Here is a 19671-nt window from a genome sequence, read left to right on the forward strand (position 1 = left end):
AGACTCTATCCTGGCAACCAGTTGAATGCAGGGATAGAGACGGAAGATATCACCCAGGATTCTGGCTGGGGAGGCCAGAGCTGTCTGGAGGTGGTGGTAAGTGAACAGGGCTGAGGAGGAAAAGGGACAAATTTGGTGTTGGAAAGAGGACTAATAAGTCTTGTTTAAGTTCATAAATATTCTGGCTGTGCCTCTGCTTCCTCCAGAATAATGTTCATATTTGAAGGCTCAGGATGCCTCCCCCACCCCACCCAGCTTTGTCTCACTGCCCTCCCCTCATCAGAGCTCAAACTCCATGCCGTCCCAACACAACAGGACTCAGATCTTGCCTCTGACACCAGGGCCTAGGCTCAGACTTGCTCTCTCTTCCTTTGTGCAGTGCTCTTCCCTCATATTTGTCTGCTAAAATTCCACCAACTATGTAGGCAAAGAGTTAAACAATTAAAAAAAGTACTAATCATGAAAAGGGAACACTGAACTATGACCCTTCATTAAAATTAAGAATTGCCCTTTCTCAAAAGACACCAGTACAAGACTAAAGGGACAGGACACAGACTTGGAAAAGATATTTGTAAAGCGTGTATCAGACAAGGAACTCTGTATCTAGACCATATAAAGAACTACAAATCAACAAGAAGATAATCAGCCCAATTAAAAAAGTGGACAAAAGACTTGAACAAACACTTCACAAAAGAGGATAGCAAACAGTCAACAAGCATATGACAAGGATTCAACACCAAAGACAATGTAAACAAAAACATAATGGGATACCACTTTTAGTCAAAATGGCTAGGATTTTTAAAAACTGACACCACTCTCTATTGCCAAGGATAAGAGTCAGCCAGAACTCTCTTATGTTGCTGTTTAAGGTGAAAATTGGTACAAATATTTTGGAAAACTGGCAATATCTACTATTGCTGATCACACACCCTCCAGACAAGCCAGAAACTTCTCTCCTAGAAATAAGTGCACGAGTCCACAAAAAGAACCGTTTAAGAATGTTCACTGCAGCTCTGTTAATAAAAGCCAAAAATTGGTAAATGAAAACCTAAATGTCCATGAACAGTAGAGAAGATAAACAGTGCTACATACCTACAATGGAATACTACTTAGCAATTAAAAAGTAAAAATAAAAAACTTAGCTACTGCCACATACAGCATAGATGAATCTCACAAAAATACTGAACAAGAAAAGCCAGACTTATACTGTACATAGTGTATGATTACATAGGAATTCAAGGGACTTCCCTGGTAGTCCAGTGGTTAAGAATCCACCCTCCAATGCAGAAGACATAAGTTCAGTCCTTGGTCTGGGAACTAAGATCCCACAAGCCGTGGAGAAATAGGGCCCGTGCACCACAACTACTGAGCCTGCCAGCCCTAGAGCCCATGCTCTGCAACAAGAGAAACCACCACGATAAGAAGCCAGGGCTCTGCAACCAGCCAGTAGCCCCCACTCGCCTAAACTAGAGAAAGCCAGCGTGCAGCAACACAGAACCAGATCAGCCAAAAATAAAGAAATAATACATAAATAAATTAAATTCAAGGACAGGCAAAACTGTTCTATGGTAATAGAAGTCAGAAGAGTGATTATCAGGACGGAAGGATGACTGGGAAGGGGCAAAGGGGTGCTACAAACATTCTCTATCTGGATTTAGGGGTTCATGACACAAGTGTATACGTAGGCAAAAATTGTGCCCTTGCTGTATGTGTTATATTTCATTAACAAAAACAATTTACAGATAAAGATTTTAACGTAGACCCCTGCCACCTCCTCCATCAAGTTTTGCCAACTGAATGTATCTTTCCATGGGGGCCTCTGTAGCATTCTAATGTCCTTTCTTTTGTACCATGCCTACCATTTCATCTTGAATTCCAGTGGAATCTCTTTATTTCCCTAACTACATGGTTATCTTCCTGGTGGTAGTGACCATGTCTTTCACCTTCTACCAACAAAGTCTGGCAAGTAACAGAAACTGAAAAAGGTGTTTGTTGAATTACATGGAAGGAAAAATCAGGTGGGTGCCCAGAGGGGCAAAAGAAGTAAAGGAAGAGGAAGGAAGGCCTAGAAAAAGAGTATAAGATCGCTAAAGAAACTTTAGCTTAAACTACAGTATTTATCTAGTTTCTGAAATCATATTAAAGCTTTACTGTCTGAGCTACCAGGGAAGCCCTTGAACACAGAACAAATCAAAACACCAAGTCTTACCTAGACTGAGGATAAACAAACACTGCACTCCTTCACTTGTAGGAAAGTCACCAAATAAATGTTCACCTAATATCCACTGAAGAAAAACGCACAACCTAAAACTTGCAAGTTATGTTTTATACAGGGACCTTACTGAGGACTATAGCCCAGGAGACAGCCTCATATAGCCCTGAGGAACTGCTCCAAATATGTAAGGGAGGAGCCAGGATATATAGCAGTTTTTGCTGAAAGAGAGCTTGTAGTTGAACATCAAAAGATTACTGCCAATTAACAAGAAACAGAGAACTCAAATGGATGATTTCTGTGGTTTTCTATGCTTGGGAAGATGCAACTGTCTGGGCTCATTGACATCATTCCTTAGATATGTATCTTAATTATCTAGGGCAAGTTCCTATTTTTCTCCATCCTGAATCCTCCTCTGGGCCCATCTTCAGCGGTGGCTTCAGTGGCTGACGGCTTGACAGTGGGCAACGTTTGTTGTTGTTTACTGAAATGTCAGGCAACATTTTTTTGTCCACAGTATCCTCTGGGTGTTTCAACCTTGATAGGAAAACTTCACCAAGGAGAGGAACATCGCATAGCCATGTTGCTAAAAATAATCACTACCCTAGTGTACTGCAAAAAGCCCAGACTGCAGGAGTCTTAGAGCTGAATTCTAACTCTGCCCCAACTTTCTGTGACCCCGACAATCTCTCTGCCTCTCTGGGCCTCAGTTTCTTCATACGTAAAATAATAGAGGTTGGATTAGCAAATCCTCTGAATTCTGACTGTATTGATAGTCTGAGTACACAACCTTTACATCTCTTGGTCCACCGCAGGAGCACACCAGAAATCCCTGCGAAATACCTAACCGGCTCCCCAGGCCAACAAACAAGCACGACTTGAAGGAGTCATTCTATTACATTCTCTTTCATGATTTAATCAGTGTTTGTGTTTGTTGTTTCAGCCTTACCATGATGTGCAGGAGATTTCTGGGTTCCATGTAAATAGAAGTTACCTGTCTGTGGGCTGTCATCTTTTGAGGCTGAAGAGGATCTTCCCGCCTGGTTTCAACCCCTGGGATTCAGAAACCACCAAGCCTACAAGCAGATTTATGGATTTGCGCACACTTTGCGGCACACTGGAATCGAAGTTAGAGGAACTGAGTGCGGAGAATGCTGGGATTTGTAGTCCCTGGGCTTTCTGTTGCGTGCTGGGATCTGTGGTCTCCCCTGGCGCCCCCTGGAATGCTGGGAAGTGTAGTCTCTACCACATCGCACAGGGCAACCTGCTGTCATCTCAAAGCCCTGCTGTACCCAGCCGCAGGAGAGCCTCTGCAAATCTGAAGCAAACTCTCCTCTGGGACAAACTCTAGGCAACCACGCCGAATGAAAATTTTGTCCTACGGGACTTCCCCGTGAGGGCCCTTCCCATTGACGCTCTTCGTCCCCCTGCGAAGCCGCTGGGTGTTTCTATTGGTCGATAAAGATGCCAATCGCCGAGGAGGGCTTTCTATTGGCTTCAGGGCGGGCGCTCAGAGGCTAGAGGGAAGGAGAAGGGATAAGGAGCGGGAGCTGAGGGGAGGGAGAGGCTGGTTTGGGTCTGGCCGCTGCCGCTGTTCGCCCGAGGTCTTCAGGCCGGGCTGCGGCTCCGTCCTCAGTTCCTGGGCACCGTCTGCGAGGCTCCGCCAGGCCAGCGTGAGAGAGCCACAGGCGGCGGCCGCCGCATCATGTCAGCCAAGGACGAGCGTGCCAGGGAGATCCTGAGGGGCTTCAAACTGTATCCGCCCGGGAGCGGGGCGGGGCCGGGAGGGCTCGGGAGGCGGCCGCTCGCTGAGGAGAAGGACCGGGGGCGGGGGCCGCGCCAGGTGGGCATCCGGGGAGAGGGTGGCGGGAAAGGAGGACAGGAACGGCGTCCGGGGGCCCCCGGCTGGACCCGGCGCGGGAGGCGGGGAAAGGGGCGTCCGGAGGAAAGGAGGGGACGTTGATGGGAGCCCTGTGGGTAGAGGCAGAGGAGCCGCCGAATGGGACTGGGAGAGACTCCAGGCGTCGGAAACCGGAGTCTGGGAGGCGCGCTTGGGTCCGAGAAGGGAGGCAGGGAAGGGGCTGCGGCCCGTAGGGGAGGGCCGAGGGACCTCGGTGGGCTGGCCTCGAAGCCCAGCAGCCTCTGGCGGGAAGCCCACCGGGCAGCAGGGGGAAAGTGACTTGGAGCGAGTGACCTTGTGTGGGACAAATACAGATGCTGGTGTTGAACTCTCTCAATGCGAGTGGGGTTCTCGCATCCCACTCCGCACCCCCCAACCCCACCCCACCCTCTACTCCCCTTCTTGTTTCCACAACTTCTCTTCCTCACTTGTGGCTCCTTCCAGGGCTGGAGCGGAGGAAGGTTAGGAGTGAGAAATCCGAGATGGACCTCACCTTAACTCTTGGCTCTTGGAGGCGTTGGACGGTCGCTGCTTCTCCCTCAGCTCCTCAGTTGTCTTTCCAGCGAAATGAGGACCCTAGATGTGTGCGTGAGATGCCTTGAGGCGTTTTGGTTTTGCACTGGGACTCCTGGCGAAGGTGTGTCTGCTCGCACGAGTTTGTGTGATTAAGGCGTAGACACGCTGGAACTGTCCAGCAATTATTTGATTACGTTGGGGACACGGTAGGGTTTAGTAGGGTGTAGAAATCATTGTCTCGGGCCTGTTGTGATGCTGCGGATACTACCTTCTCCCCTTACCCTAGTGAAACTGTGTTTGAATGCAGTGTTCATCTGTGACCATTTGATGCACATGGAAAAAGTGCAATCTTGTCCGTTCCAATCTCACATTTTCCTGCTGACCTTAATCTCTTCTTACATCCTATGTTTACAATATGGAACATTCTTCAGTTCGTCTCTTAATGAACTTTAAGAACAGTTCGTCTCTTAAGTCATTCCTGTAGGGCTCCTCCCCTGGAGATTTACTCAAGCAGTGTTCTCTGAGCTGACTGTGTATTTCCACAGTGTCCATTTCACCCCTGCAAATTTTCATTGCCTTGTCATAATCAGAAACCAAGTTGGTAGTTTTAGAACCCAACAGCAAAAAAGTTTAACAGGAAGTTTTGAAGGTGCAAATTAAGTTTTTCAAAGGGGAACTGACCTGCTATGCTTTTTTTTAAGGGAAGGCAGTATCACCTAAGCTTACTGCCATTTATGATAAACTTTCAGTACTTTTATGCAGTGAAGTTTCCTAACAGCCTCTTTTATATATTAATAGCTTCATGTACCTTCCCCTGTTTCTCTTGCTAATAGTGCCTATAGATAGGAATGGCTGAAGTGTTACAAAAGCTGACACGGATTTTATTTTTCCCTTAAGTAATTTATATTGTTACTTTACATTTATGCTGTAAACGGTAAACTGAAGACTATGAAGAATTGAGAGATTTCAGAAGCCATGTTTTTATCTGATTGGAGTTAACATGTTGCTGAAAATAAGAAAGGGTCTTTTTAATGGCTTTGAACAAACCAAAAAGGGAAAGTTTGAGCTTCTCACCTTCAGCCTTGGTTCTTGAATGTTGTTCAAGAGAAACTTTGGCTCTTGAGAAAGAGGCAAAGGACAAATATGGAAAAGAATATAAAGTAGAACGAAACAGGCTTTCAGGGAAAATTTGACCAGGGCTGATTAAATCACGTGGGGAGCAGCCACTGAGAAAAGTTAGCATGGAGACAGCAGAATATCATCTTCTGGTAGCTTTTATTCATATCCGAGAATTAAGAGAGAAAAGGAAAGAGTTCTAGGATTTCTTACTACCTTCAGGGAAAAATAAAATTAATGTTTTAATAAGAAACTACCTGTTATCCACCTTTTATTGGATAAATTGTTCTGAGTATCTTTTTTTTGTAAGAAGAGTCATTTCTACAAAAAGAAATCACCATTTTATTCTCCTGCCAACAATATTGATAGTACTCATTTTCCACATTGACTGTGTTGGTCAAGATTTCTTTTTGTCAGTTTGAACAGTAGATGACATCTTGTGTTAACTTGTGTTTCCCTGATACTGCTATCTCTGGAGAGGTAACAGCATAGTGGTTAAGAGATATACTGGCTTGAGAGCTTTACTGTCTGCAATGGAATTCCAGCTCAGGTTGTGTGTCCCTGAGGAGCTTCTTTTAACTGCTGCTACAATTTCCTCAGCAGTTAAAAAAGGATAAAAATAGTATCTTATCTCCTAGAGTTATTGTGAGCATTAAATGAGTTGATATCTAAAGCATTTAGCCAAGCACTTGATGCCTATAAGCACATTGTATTAGCTATTATCGTTGTCATTGTTATTATTATTATAAGTCACAAAATCTTCTGTTTGGCCATTTCTTTTTCTTCTATGGATTGTTTGTTGATTTTGTTTTTGCCCATTTTACTATGGAATTGCGTATTTTTCTTATTGCTTTGTAGGTGTTCTTTATTGTAATATCAATCCTTTGTGTACATTACATACTGCCAATGTTTTCTCTCGACATTTTACTTTTTTTTTTGTTGAACAGAAGTTCAATACTATAACTTTAAATTCATCAATATTTTTCATGTGACTTTTGAATTTTGTGTCTTGTTTAAGAAGACCTTCCTTATCTTACTGTTAATAAATATCCTCCTATGTTTTTTCTCTTTTCAATGTTTAGCTCTTTAATCCACCTGAAATGTATTTATACATATGGTATGGGGTGGAAATCTAACTTCCTCTGCTATTTGGATAGACCGTTGTCCACTACCATTTACTAAGTAGTTAGGCAATCCTTTCCCCACTGTTTTGAAAGCTATCTTTGTCGTGTACTGCTGCTGCTGTTGTGTTCTAAGTCTCCATAAGACCTGGGTGTATTTTTTGAATATTTCTGTTTCACTGATCCATTTACCTCTTCCGATTCCTTTCCTGTATGCATTGGTTTAATATAGTTTTATAGCGTGACTTAGTATAGTTTACAGTAGGATTGGTATGTCACAGAGTTATGTGTTTGTTTTAAGTCATATAAGTTCCTTATAAATATTCATGTACTGTTTATACAAACAGAACTTTGCCCATGTGCTCATAATAGGTATTCAATAAGCATGAATAACATACTTCATAAATCAGGCATAGTCTTTGTGTCTGAGAGAATCCAACATGAACTTTATATTTGTCATAAGTTTTTTCAAAAATGAAATATTAAAAAAATTTTTTTGGCTGCTCAGGCTTGCGGAATCTCAGTTCCTGAGCCAGGGATCGAACCCATATACCCTGCAGTAGAAGCTCAGAGCCCTTAACCAGTGGACCACCAGGGAATTCCCAAGATTTCTTTTTCACATCACTTCCACACCACCTGCTTTTAGCTCATACACGTTAGAAACTAAAGTTGTGAATAAAATATGACTTGGGGAACAAATGTGATTCTCCTGCAAGGTTTTGATTGTGAGTATTTAAGTAGCTAATATGGAGATTTTGTTTGTGAATTCTGCATTCCGTATTTTATTCATTCAATAAATGTCTGTTGGGCAATTTCTGAACAGGGCACTGTGCACTTAAAGGACATAAAAATGTATGAGTCACAAACCCTTCAGAAGTCTAACCATTTTTGTGTCTGTTTAGAAGGGATATCTTATAAAGCAATGCATTTTTTAAAATAGTATTTAATTTTTCTTTTACAGACTCCAGCTACCTAGATATGACCTTTGTTAATATTTTAATATAGTCTTCTAGTATAGCTAATGTTTATTGTATTTCCTCTTATTAAATGGAATCATAAGTATTATTTTGAAACTTTTTAAACTGAATGAATTTATCGTGTTCATAATTTTTGAAGATAGGTATTAATACTTTGAATTGCAGCCAGTGACATAGATTTGTCACAGAAAGCCTTATACTAGTTTTGTAGTGTAGGCTGTAATGCACTGTTCTGCCTATCAGATTATTTTTTCCTCAACATAAATCTATAATTTTATTAAGTTAATATCAAGAAACTGACACACTGCCAGAAGAAAGAATTATGCTTTTATGATCTCATTATTTTTAATCCGTCTGGAATTTGTTTTGGTATAAGGTATGAAGCAGTGATTTAATTTTATAAAGATTGCTGCTGCTGCTGCTGCTGCTAAGTCGCTTCAGTCGTGTCCGACTCTGTGCGACCCCATAGACGGCAGCCCACCAGGCTCCCCCGTCCGTGGGATTCTCCAGGCAAGAACACTGGAGTGGGTTGCCATTGCCTTCTCCAATGCATGAAAGTGAAAAGTGAAAGTGAAGTCTCTCAGTTGTGTCCGACTCCTAGCGACCCCATGGACTGTAGCCCACCAGGCTCCTCCATCCATGGGATTTTCCAGGCAAGAGTACTGGAATGGGGTGCCATTGCCTTCTCCGTATAAAGATTGCTAATTGTCTTTATTTCTTCATTTCCTTATACTCCAAATATTAATATAATATCCAGAATATAAGTGACTGCCTACAAATCAATAAGATAAATACTTAATTCAAAATGGGCAAAGAATATGAAAAACAGTTCACAGAAGAAAAATGCAAATGACTAATGAATAGATTCAGAGATACACAACCTTCTTAAAACAACAAGGGACTTGCCTGGGGTTCCAGTGGCTGAGACTTCTGTTCCCAGTATAGGGAGTATTCCTCGATCTCTGGTTGAGGAACTAAGATCCCACATGCCTCGTGGTGTGACCAAAAAAAAAAAATTTTCCTAATTAGTTGACAAAAACTTAAAAGATTGATAATAGTCAGTGTTGGCAACTATTGGGGGAAAAGGGGTGCTTTGTTTGCTCTGTGTGCGTGTGTGTCTGTGTAAGACCTTATGGAAAGTGATTGGTATCTATCAAAAGTGTATATGTAGCTGCAGCAAAGCACAGAGCAGTCTTTGGAGCATGGACTATAGATTCAGATTTTATTGCCTCTACTAGTGTGACCATGGGCAGAGCCCTCAACTCTGAACCTCAGTATCCATTTCATTTCTTTAGAGGGTTGTTAAGAGGATTAGATGAGACTTCATATAAAGTGATTAGTACAGTGCCTGGCTCATAGTAAGTAATAAATGTTAAGTGATATATTATTTGCTTTATTAATACTTATTATTATTAACAGTAATAGTAATGTTAATATTACTGTAAGTGAAAAAAGTGAAAGTGTTAGTCGCTCAATCATGTTCAGCTCTTTGTGACCCCAGGAACTGTAGCTCCTCCGTCCGTGGAATTTTCCAGGCAAGAATACTGCAGTGGATAGGCATTCCCTTCTCCAGGGGATCTTTCCAACCCAGGAATCAAACCCAGGTCTCCTCCATTGCAGGCGTATTCTTTGCCATCTGAGCCACCAGGGAAAGCCACTTATTTTTCTGAGGTATAACCAATGACTTCATGCTATCATTCTTTCTCACTGAACAGCTATAATATTTGTTTTGCTTCTTTGAAGAAATGGTTCAGTTAAGTAGCATCAATGTATACCTAGTATTTATCTTGTTTTCTAGCAACTAATCACATTCCAATTTATGGCAGTAAGCAGAAAAAGAACTAGTTTGACTCAGAGGTTTCTGAAAGCAACTTTCACTTATGTTGTTGCATTTCCTCTCTATAGTTTGCTCCTGGATCCCCCACCTTCTCTTTCTCAGAGCACTTTGATCTTTGACTTTACTTCCAGTCAAAAATAATTGGTTTTGCATCATCTATTCACTTAGATTTCCTTGTTAAGAGTAGTAGACTGTTGAACTTTTCTTGAATGTCAGTATTGCCTAAGAGATACCTTGACCAAGTGTTAAAAGTGAGTCCGGAGTTTATAATTCCTAAAATATACCAAGGGAACATTTCAGGCAAAGATGGGCTCCATAAAGGACAGAAATGGTATGGACCTAACAGAAGCAGAAGATATTAAGAAGAGGTGGCAAGAATACACAGAAGAACTGTACAAAAAAAGATCTTCATGACCCAGATAATCACGATGGTGTGATCACTCATCTAGAGCCAGACATCCTGGAATGTGAAGTCAAGTGGGCCTTAGAAAGCATCACTACAAACAAAGCTAGTGGAGGTGATGGAATTCCAGTGGAGCTATTTCAAATCCTGAAAGATGATGCTGTGAAAGTGCTGCATTCAATATGCCAACAAATTTGGAAAATTCAGCCGTGGCCACAGGACTGGAAAAGGTCAGTTTTCATTCCAGTCCAAAGAAAGGCAATGCCAAAGAATGCTCAAAGTACCGTACAATTGCAGTCATCTCACATGCTAGTAAAGTAATGCTCAAAATTCTCCAAGCCAGGCTTCAGCAATACATGAACCGTGAACTTCCTGATGTTCAAGCTGGTTTTAGAAAAGGCAGAGGAACCAGAGATCAAATTGCCAACATCCGCTGGATCATGGAAAAAGCAAGAGAGTTCCAGAAAAACATCTATTTCTGCTTTATTGACTATGCCAAAGCCTTTGACTGTGTGGATCACAATAAACTGTGGAAAATTGTGAAAGAGATGGGAATACCAGAGCACCTGACCTGCCTCTTGAGAAACCTGTATGCAGGCCAGGAAGCAATAGTTAAAACTGGACATGGAACAACAGACTGGTTCCAAATAGGAAAAGGAGTACATCAAGGCTGTATATTGTCACCCTGCTTATTTAACTTATACGCAGAGTACATCATGAGAAATGCTGGGCTGGAAGAAACAGAAGCTGGAATCAAGATTACCAGGAAAAATATCAATAACCTCAGATATGCAGATGACACCACCCTTATGGCAGAAAGTGAAGAGGAACTCAAAAGCCTCTTGATGAAAGTGAAAGTGGAGAGTGAAAAAGTTGGCTTAAAGCTCAACATTCAGAAAACGAAGATCATGGCATCTGGTCCCATCACTTCATGGGAAATAGATGGGAAACAGTGGAAACAGTGGCAGACTTTATTTTGGGGGGCTCCAAAATCACTACAGGTGGTGACTGCAGCCATGAGATTAAAAGACGCTTACTCCTTGGAAGGAAAGTTATGACCAACCTAGATAGCATATTGAAAAGCAGAGACATTACTTTGCCAACAAAGGACAATCTAGTCAAGGCTATGGTTTTTCCTGTGGTCATGTATGGATGTGAGAGTTGGACTGTGAAGAAGGCTGAGCCCCGAAGAATTGATGCTTTGGAACTGTGGTGTTGGAGAAGAATCTTGAGAGTCCCTTGGACTGCAAGGAGATCCAACCAGTCCATTCTGAAGGAGATCAGCCCTGGGATTTCTTTAGAAGGAATGATGCTAAAGCTGAAACTCCAGTACTTTGGCCACCTTGTGCAAAGAGTTGACTCATTGGAAAAGTCTCTGATGCTGGGAGGGATTGGGGGCAGGAGGAGAGGGGGACGACAGGGGATGAGATGGCTGGATGGCATCACTGACTCGATGGACGTGAGTCCGAGTGAACTCTGGGAGTTGGTGATGGACAGGGAAGCCTGGCGTGCTGCGATTCATGGGGTCGCAAAGAGTCGGACACGACTGAGCGACTGAACTGAACTGGAAATATAGTTTTAATCTTATAAACCCCAAATTTGGGGAAAGTAAAACACACCACCCATACAGCCTGTGAACACACAGACTTTTTAAAAATATTGATTGATTTTATGTATCTGGCTGCTCAAAGTCTCAGTTGCAGCTTGCAGAATCTTTTTTATTTGGCATGTGGAATCTAGTTCCCTGACCAGGGATCGAACCTGGGCCCTGTCTTAGGAGCACAGAGTCTTAGCCACTGGACCACCAGGGAAGTCCCCAAACAGATTGTTTTGATCATAGATCATAGACTTCATGGAGATTGTGATTGGTAGTTTGTTCTCCAGAACCTTCCTGCGTGGGCTTGGAGAAGTTATTGCTATCCTGAATTGATTAAATGATGATAACATCCTATTGTTTTTGTTATTTAGGATTTTTAAACAGGAATTGCTGCTTTTGCATTTGGGGGAGGAATTTAGAACTTAAATTCTTCAGACCTTCTAAATTTCTTTCCAGGATTATATTTATAGTGAAATATAGTATTGACTCAGAGAAGGCAATGGCACCCCACTCCAGTACTCTTGCCTGGAAAATCCCATGGATGGAGGAGCCTGGAAGGCTGCAGTCCATGGGGTCGCTGAGGGTCGGACACGACTGAGCAACTTCACTTTCACTTTTCACTTTCATGCATTGGAGAAGGAAATGGCAACCCACTCCAGTGTTCTTGCCTGGAGAATCCCAGAGAAGGGGGAGCCTGGTGGGCTGCCTTCTATGGGGTCACACAGAGTCGGACACGACTGAAGTGACTTAGCAGCAGCAGCATAGTATTGACTTCTGGAAAAATGGAACAGAATATGGTAAAACTGCCATGGAAAATTCCAGTTGTATCATCATTGTATTTGATAGAAGACTAGCAGTGGTGCTGAGGTTTGCCAGCTCTAGGTTCTTATTAGGCTTGACCTCACTTTTGCCTCACAGGCATCACTTGTCAGGACTCTGCGTCCCCAAATCACCATGTTAGAGGAGGACTTGACTTCTAAAAGTATGGACCTGTCCCTATTCCTGAGCTTTGGCATCAGAGGGAGATGCTATAAAAGGCAAGGCCATCTTGTCTAATAAAATCTGACTGTTCCAACCATTGCTTGAATGCATAAAACTCAAATTATCAAGATTTTAGGAGCAACATTCTTCTTTTGCTTTTCACCTGCTGATAATTTTGAAGTTGAGAGGAAAAGCAAATATATTTTCTTAAGTCAAATATCCATAAAGATCTCAATGGATTGGACTAAAGAAGCACACTGTTTATAGAGGAATTTGCTTAGACTGCAGTGAGGATGTGGGGACACAGCGAAGTGGAGCTGGTCCAGAGGAGAGACGCTTGAAAAATGTCAGCACAATAATTGGAGAACTGAGGAAGATTAATCTGAAGATTAATTGGGCAAAGGATATGAGTGTTGTAAAGTTTTAAAAAACTGTTCTAAAGAGTTAAAATTGAATGTATTCTTTGTGGCTCTCAGAGGACACAAGGTTAGCAGTTATAAGGGACAGAGGTTAGCCCAGTTGTTTTTTGTCTTGGAGGATTTTGCGGGGTGGGCCTCTGTGCAGCAGGCAGGATCTAGTTCCTTGACCAGGAATCAAACCCGTACCCCCTGCAGTAGAAGCAGAGTCTTAACCACAGGACCACCAGGGAAGTCCCAGCCCAGTTTTAATAATTAGAGTTACCTGAAGAGAAAAATTTTTTCCAGAAAATATTTTAAGCAGCAGATGGATGCCTATCCATCAACAGTATTGCAGAAGGGAATTATATATGCATCAGACAAGATATTAGAGTAGATGGTTTCTAAAAGGTCTCAAATCCTTTCAACACTGCAGTTCTTTGATTTGGTGACAAACTTTCTTAGTTAACAAGGACTCTTCAGCAGCTTATTTCTATTGAGATATGTACTATACCTAAAATAGGCAAAACACTTTTTTGTCATTTGACATAATGAAAGCATGATGTCGTTTCCTTTTTGTTTTTCAGACAACTCTTTAGGAACTCAGTATTGTTAATGTGTTTTGTTTAGTGTATTGTGGATCCACTGATTCAAAGTTATGGAGAGCAATTTTTGCCTCTGAATTTGGACTAAACATAAGTAGCTCTAATATAAAAAACACTTTATATATAGCCACAAGAAGAAAGAGGATAGTCTAATAATATCTCACATTCTTGTAGTCTTTTTCAGTTTTTCAAAGCCCTTTGATGTATTATTACATTATTATTATATACAACTCTATGCAATATTAACCTCACTTTATTGACAAGAAAAGTAAGGATTGACAAGGTTGTCACTAAGATAAAGGCAGAATCTTAACTTAAACCTTGGCTTGTCTTTCTACAAACTACTATTTTCTATAGCATATCATGATGCCTCTCTGGAGAATTTATTTTTGTTGCTATATTATCGGATGGCATCACTGACTTGATGGACGTGAGTCTGAGTGAACTCCGGGAGTTGGTGAGGGACAGGAAGGCCTGGCGCGCTGTGATTCATGGGGTCGCAAAGAGTCGGAAACGACTGAGCGACTGATCTGATCTGATCTGATCGGTTTTCAGTTTGAAATTTTTCCTCAAAAAAAAAAAGAAAAGAAAATTTTCCCCAGTGGTCAAGTCACAGATTTATTTTTCAGTTGGAAATTATTCTCTTCTGTTGTGATCCTACCCCCTATATTCTTTGTTTTTCCTCAATTCTCAGATACAGAGGGCTAAGGGAGAATTTCCTAACAATTAGAGTTAGCTGGGGGGGAAAAAAGATGTTTTTCAGAAAAAGACATTTCCCCCACAGACTGGGGGCCTTGAACAACAGAAGTTTATTTCTCACAGTTCTAGAGGCTTGGAAGTCCAAGATCAAGATAGTGACTGATTTGGTCCCTAGCTTCCAGCTGGCCACCTTCTCCCTGAGTCCTCACGTGGTGGAGAGAGAGGAGATGGGCAAATCGTAGGAGAGTCATGACTCTACCATGTGTGGCACCACTGCCTGGCCGACAGTTCTACTTGGAAAGGATGATTCGTAGACAGGTCACTGCCAAATAAACTTTTTTAAGTGACTAAATCTGAGAATCTAGCCTGATCACTTAACTTCACAGAATAGAAATTAAGAGATTTAAATTAAATGTCTTTTGCTTTTGAGCCACTTTCTGTGAGAAGGATAAAGGCAGAGGAACTCTGGCCTTAGGGCTCCTGCTTACTGGTGGTTCATTCAGACATTTGTTGGCAGGGTCTGTAAGTGCCAGGTAATTTACTAAACCCAAGAGATGTAGAATAATAAGCCAGTTTGTGTATCCAAAGAGCTTTTATGAGGGAGGGAGAGACCGAGACGGAGATGATAACAAGCAGAATACAAAGCAATAAGTGCCTAATAGTTTGAAGTACTGAGGAACCTCAGAATACTGTGGAACCTGAGGCTGGAGGCGTTCTAGAAGACTTCAGAATTGTCATTTGAATCAGGTCTTGGATGATGAGTAGGTGTTGAGCAGTTTAATTTTAAAGATACAAGACAGTAACATAGAGGAGGAAAGTGATGGCATGGAAAATGAGGAAAGAGAGGATTTCAGAGGGGAGTTGGGGTCAAAAATGAGAAAGAGGGCTTCCCTGGTGGCACAGTGATCCCCGGTCTGAGAAGATTCCACATGCCACGGACCAACTGAGCCAGTGCAACACAACTACTGAGTCCATGCTCTAGAGCCCAGGAGCCGCAAGTACTGAAGCCCGTGAGCTCTAGAGCCCACATGCCACAGCTACTGAGCCCAGGTGCTGCAACTACTGAGCCCTCCTGCCTAGAGCCCAAACCCCCACAGTGCCCTGAACAGATTAAACAGGGTGGCATAACTACTTCTTTAAACCTCATTCTCTTATGGAACCTGCAAAATTTGCAAGCTGCAGTAAAATCCTTTATTAAAATGCTGAATTAAAAAAGAGAAGCCACCACAATAAGCTTACACACTGCTACGAAAAGTAGCTCCTGCTCACTGCAACTTCAGAAAGCCCACTCACAACAACAAAGACCTTGCACAGCCATAAATAAATAAATTAAAAAAGAATGAGAAAGGATGAGGATCAAAAACAAGTCCTTGAGATTGCTGGAAATTTCATTCACTCATTGCATATTTGAGACTCTACTGAAAGTTCCATGATCCTTTCTTGGTGATCTTTTTGAGAATAGTAGCTATTTGGGGAAACAAATTAACTACCAAGATTTAAAAAGTGGATAATAGGGGAGGAAATAAATTCAGCAAGAATAGATTACTTTTCCAAGAAATCTGGTGACTTGAGAAAGCAGAGATTAGGGAAGTAGCTTGAGTAGGCAGAGAGATTTTATTAAAGAGTGGAAGTCACTTATTAAAACTTATCCAACTTTATGCAAGTTGCTTAACACTTATGAGACAAGGATAATGCTTGTTCCATCTGCCTCATAGAGATACGAAATTTGAGTGGAATAATATTTGTCACCTCACTTTAAAAACGGTAGCTCTATAGATGCATTGTGCTTACTATTACACTGTTAAATTATTTATCTTTGCTTTAAATTTCAGGATTGCTTTCTATTTTTCAAATTTTAGGTTCCATGTTTCAGGGTGTTGATAAAACCAGAGCCTTAGTGATCCTTTTTTTTTAACTCCAGATTAGACATCTGAAGCCTTTTTCACAATTCTGGAGGATAATTATGGCTGCTGGAGTGATGAAATAAGCCCCCTCCTTGGCACGTATGTCCCATTTGAAAGCCAAAATCATCTTTGGTTTTCCTTTTTTTTTTTTTTTTTTTAAGGGTTATAACTTGAGGAAGTTGATTTTTCAATATGGTAGCATTTTTAAAGCTAGGTAAAATTTGGGATCTCTAAATGTGGATTTCAATAGGATTTAAGGTAATATTCCTGTTCCTCTGAATAATGTATAAGAAACAGCTGCTGATCCTTTTGGGAAAGTACCCTGTGTTGTCTCTTCCTCCATCAGGAGGTTTTGGGAAGCAGGTAAAAATGCGAAGTGAGTCTCTGTGAATCTCTTTGGTTGTGTCTCTTCTAGCTTGTTTCTGAGCAGTTTCAGACACATAACCACACATATATCAGTAGAAGAATACACCTACTAGAAAAAGAAAGGTTTGTTTCATTGTTGTCTTTGCTAGTGAGAAGGCTGTGTTATGTTTCAAATACTGATCTTTTTCTCATTATAAATTACTTGCCTCCACTCTTTTCCCAGGCCAGTTTGAATTTTGATTACGCACTTTCCAAGCATAGTACCTCTGCCAGGCCAGAGTATTATTTCACTGGGATATCACCACTGATCACAGTGTGCATATTATGTTTCAAGGATACTGATAGCAAGTTTCTCAGGGATCCACTTATATTTTCTCACCTTGTCCCCATGCATAAGAGAAATACCACATGGAAAAATCACTGGGAACTTATTGGGCAAAGAAAAATGTTGTTGTTCAGTCGCCAAGTCATGTCCAACTCTTTGCAACTCCATGGACTGCAGGAAACCAGGCTTCCCTGTCCCTCACCATCTCTTGGAGTTTAAATGTCCATCAATTAGAACTGGTTCTTTAAACATACTAAAAAATAGGACACTCTCTATAACCAATGCTAGGGCAGAAGGAGCCTAGAAGTAGGGTTTTGGTATTTAAAATTAATGAAAGGCAGGGGGAGTTCTCTGGCTAAGACTCCATGCTCCCAAAGCAGGGGGCCCGGTTTCCATTCCTGGTAAGGGAATTAGATCCCATATGCTACAACTAAAAGAGCCTACATGCCACAACTAAGACCCAGTGCAGCCAAATAAATAATTTTTTAAAGGATTGCTGAATGAATACCTTATTTAAAAAAAAAAAAAAAGAATGATAATGGGAATAAGAGAAGGAAGTGAATTCATAAAGTGAACTAGGAAGAGAGGGTTCTAGAGGGGAGAGATCATAAAGGCAGAGTGTTAAAGTACAGAGAATGAGAACAAAAAGAAAAAGCTACAACCAAAAATGAGGAAAGCAGAGCAAAGAAAGGCACTCCTATGATGAAAATGCTCAGAATACCACTAAATAGAAACTCCCTTTGTTTACTGCTGGTCATTGCAGCTGCTTCCACCCCAGAGGAATGAGAAGGGGGAGGTTTTTCCTCATGCCTGTGACCTTGGTGTTGAAGCTTTGCCTCCTATTGCTCAGGTCAGCCATAGTAGACGTTAGCATATGTCATTTGTGCTTAGTCAGCCGTTTTGCCTGACAATTCAACTTACCTTGAAATTCCTCCAGACTATGGGTAATGAGCCGCATTCCCATGTATAATTTACTCTGCCAAGTGATGAATTCAACTTAATACAGAATGGGCTTTTCATTCTAATGTGTTTTCATGTACAGTTTGGCTTAGTGAAGAAACTGTTCTCCCTAAGGAGAATGGGGTTTTGGGGTCTGTCTGTTGCCTTTTGTTTTTTGCTGAGCTCCGTCTCTAAGCTGGCCTTTCCATAGCCTATTGAACCCTGAATGAGCAGCTCTACTTGTTTGGCTTCTAGGCACTTTTCAGCGAGCCTTGCTTTCTGATTGCTCAGCCTGAACAAGAATCTAATCAACCCCTCTAACTTGCTCTCTGATGTTCAGTGTGGTTCAACACGTATTTGAAAGGCAATTATGTGCTGAGCACAGAGAAGAGAAGGGTAAATAATACAGTGCCAATGGAATTTGACTCACAGACTTATATTCATGGTACATTCTGATAAGTAATGTGATCCAAGTTTAAACAAGTGTCCAAGTGCGCTGAAGAGGGATAAAAGCTTTCCCTCAGGGTGTGTCAGGGACCACGGTCAGAGAGGTTGACAGCAACACTTGAGTCCTTAAGAAGAGTACTGGATGGGGGGATACATACTCTAGGCGGAGTGGAGCAGTAGTCTGCTAAACACTCAAGCAGAAGAAAATAATGTCTTTGGGAAGTATAGCAATTAGGGGTAGCTGGAGGGTAGGCTGTGCCTAGGAACTAAGGTAGGAGGTTACTGGAGAGTGGAAAGGATGGCTGAGACTAGACTCAGTGTCTCCCTCCCTCCAGTAAGCCTTGACTGACCCTCTTAGCTTCACTCCAGGCTTTCAGCAGTTCATCATACCTATTACCCTCCTGGCTGCCTGTTGGTTTCCTGTTCTGTGTTAAATTGTCCTTTCTACTTGACCTGCCTTCTTATCTCACCCTTCTCCATTGTTCTTTTAGCCTATTATTAACTTATAACCTTTAAAAAGAGGGTCAGTATTCCCCAAACCTATTTACAAAGGTTGAACTTTATATCAAGTTCCTTAGAAATGTGTGTGTCTGAGGATGGAAAGATTTTTTTTTTTAACGCTCACATGGGATTAATTATGCCCATGTCAAGCAAGAGCCAAGGTCTTATCTTTCTATCCTCTCGAATAGGGGTCCCCAACCTCTGGATCTAATGCCCGATGATCTGGGGTGGAGATGATGTAATAATAATAGAAATCAAATGCACAGTAAATGTAATGCGCTGAAATCATCCTGAAATCATCCCTTACCCCAATCCAGGGAAAAATTATCTTCCACAAATCCAGTCCCTGGTGCCAGAAAGGTTAGGGACTGCAGCTTTAGATCAATGCTACTTAAACTATTACTGGTAACAAGCCAGATTTTTACTTCTAATCCTTTATAGACTAGTGTTTTCATAAAATAAATAAAAATGAGTTATTAGAAAGATGACATACAAAATGTCAAAAATTTTATTATTAGAATCAACATTCAAATTACTCTGCCAAATTCCTGTTAAACTTTTTAGACCCTTGTCGTAGACAGGTAACCAATGCATTCACAAACCAGCACCAGTCTGTGGACCACTTTTTGAGTAACATGGCTGTAGAATCCCCAGTACAATTTGTGCCTGATACACAGTCGAACTTCAGTGCATGTTTAAAGAGTAAGTATGTGAATGAGATGCTTAGCAAGATTATAGTAGTAGAAAAGGGAAAATGAACAATGGCAGCTCTCTTTGGAGAGTTGAAGGGAAATAATTTAGTGAGAAAGAGTACCGTAGCAGTGTTACCC

At 41.5% G+C, this 19671-nt stretch overlaps 1 protein-coding gene across 1 annotated transcript in view; it reads left to right on the plus strand.

The window, feature by feature from the left end:
* Window positions 1–3436: 3436 nt before the first annotated feature.
* Window positions 3437–19671, plus strand: part of PDE6D (phosphodiesterase 6D) — a 61612-nt gene continuing 45377 nt past the window's right edge. The window contains exon 1 of the mRNA XM_086335476.1: window positions 3437–3967. Within this exon, the coding sequence (XP_086191602.1) occupies window positions 3918–3967 (50 nt within the window). The 5' untranslated portion in view covers window positions 3437–3917. The remainder of the gene's footprint in view (window positions 3968–19671) is intronic.

Source organism: Bos grunniens, chromosome 2, assembly GCF_055505025.1.
Source record: "Bos grunniens cultivar Pamir isolate PY7600 chromosome 2, Bosgru_T2T1.0, whole genome shotgun sequence".
Taxonomy (NCBI): Eukaryota; Metazoa; Chordata; class Mammalia; order Artiodactyla; family Bovidae; genus Bos; species Bos grunniens.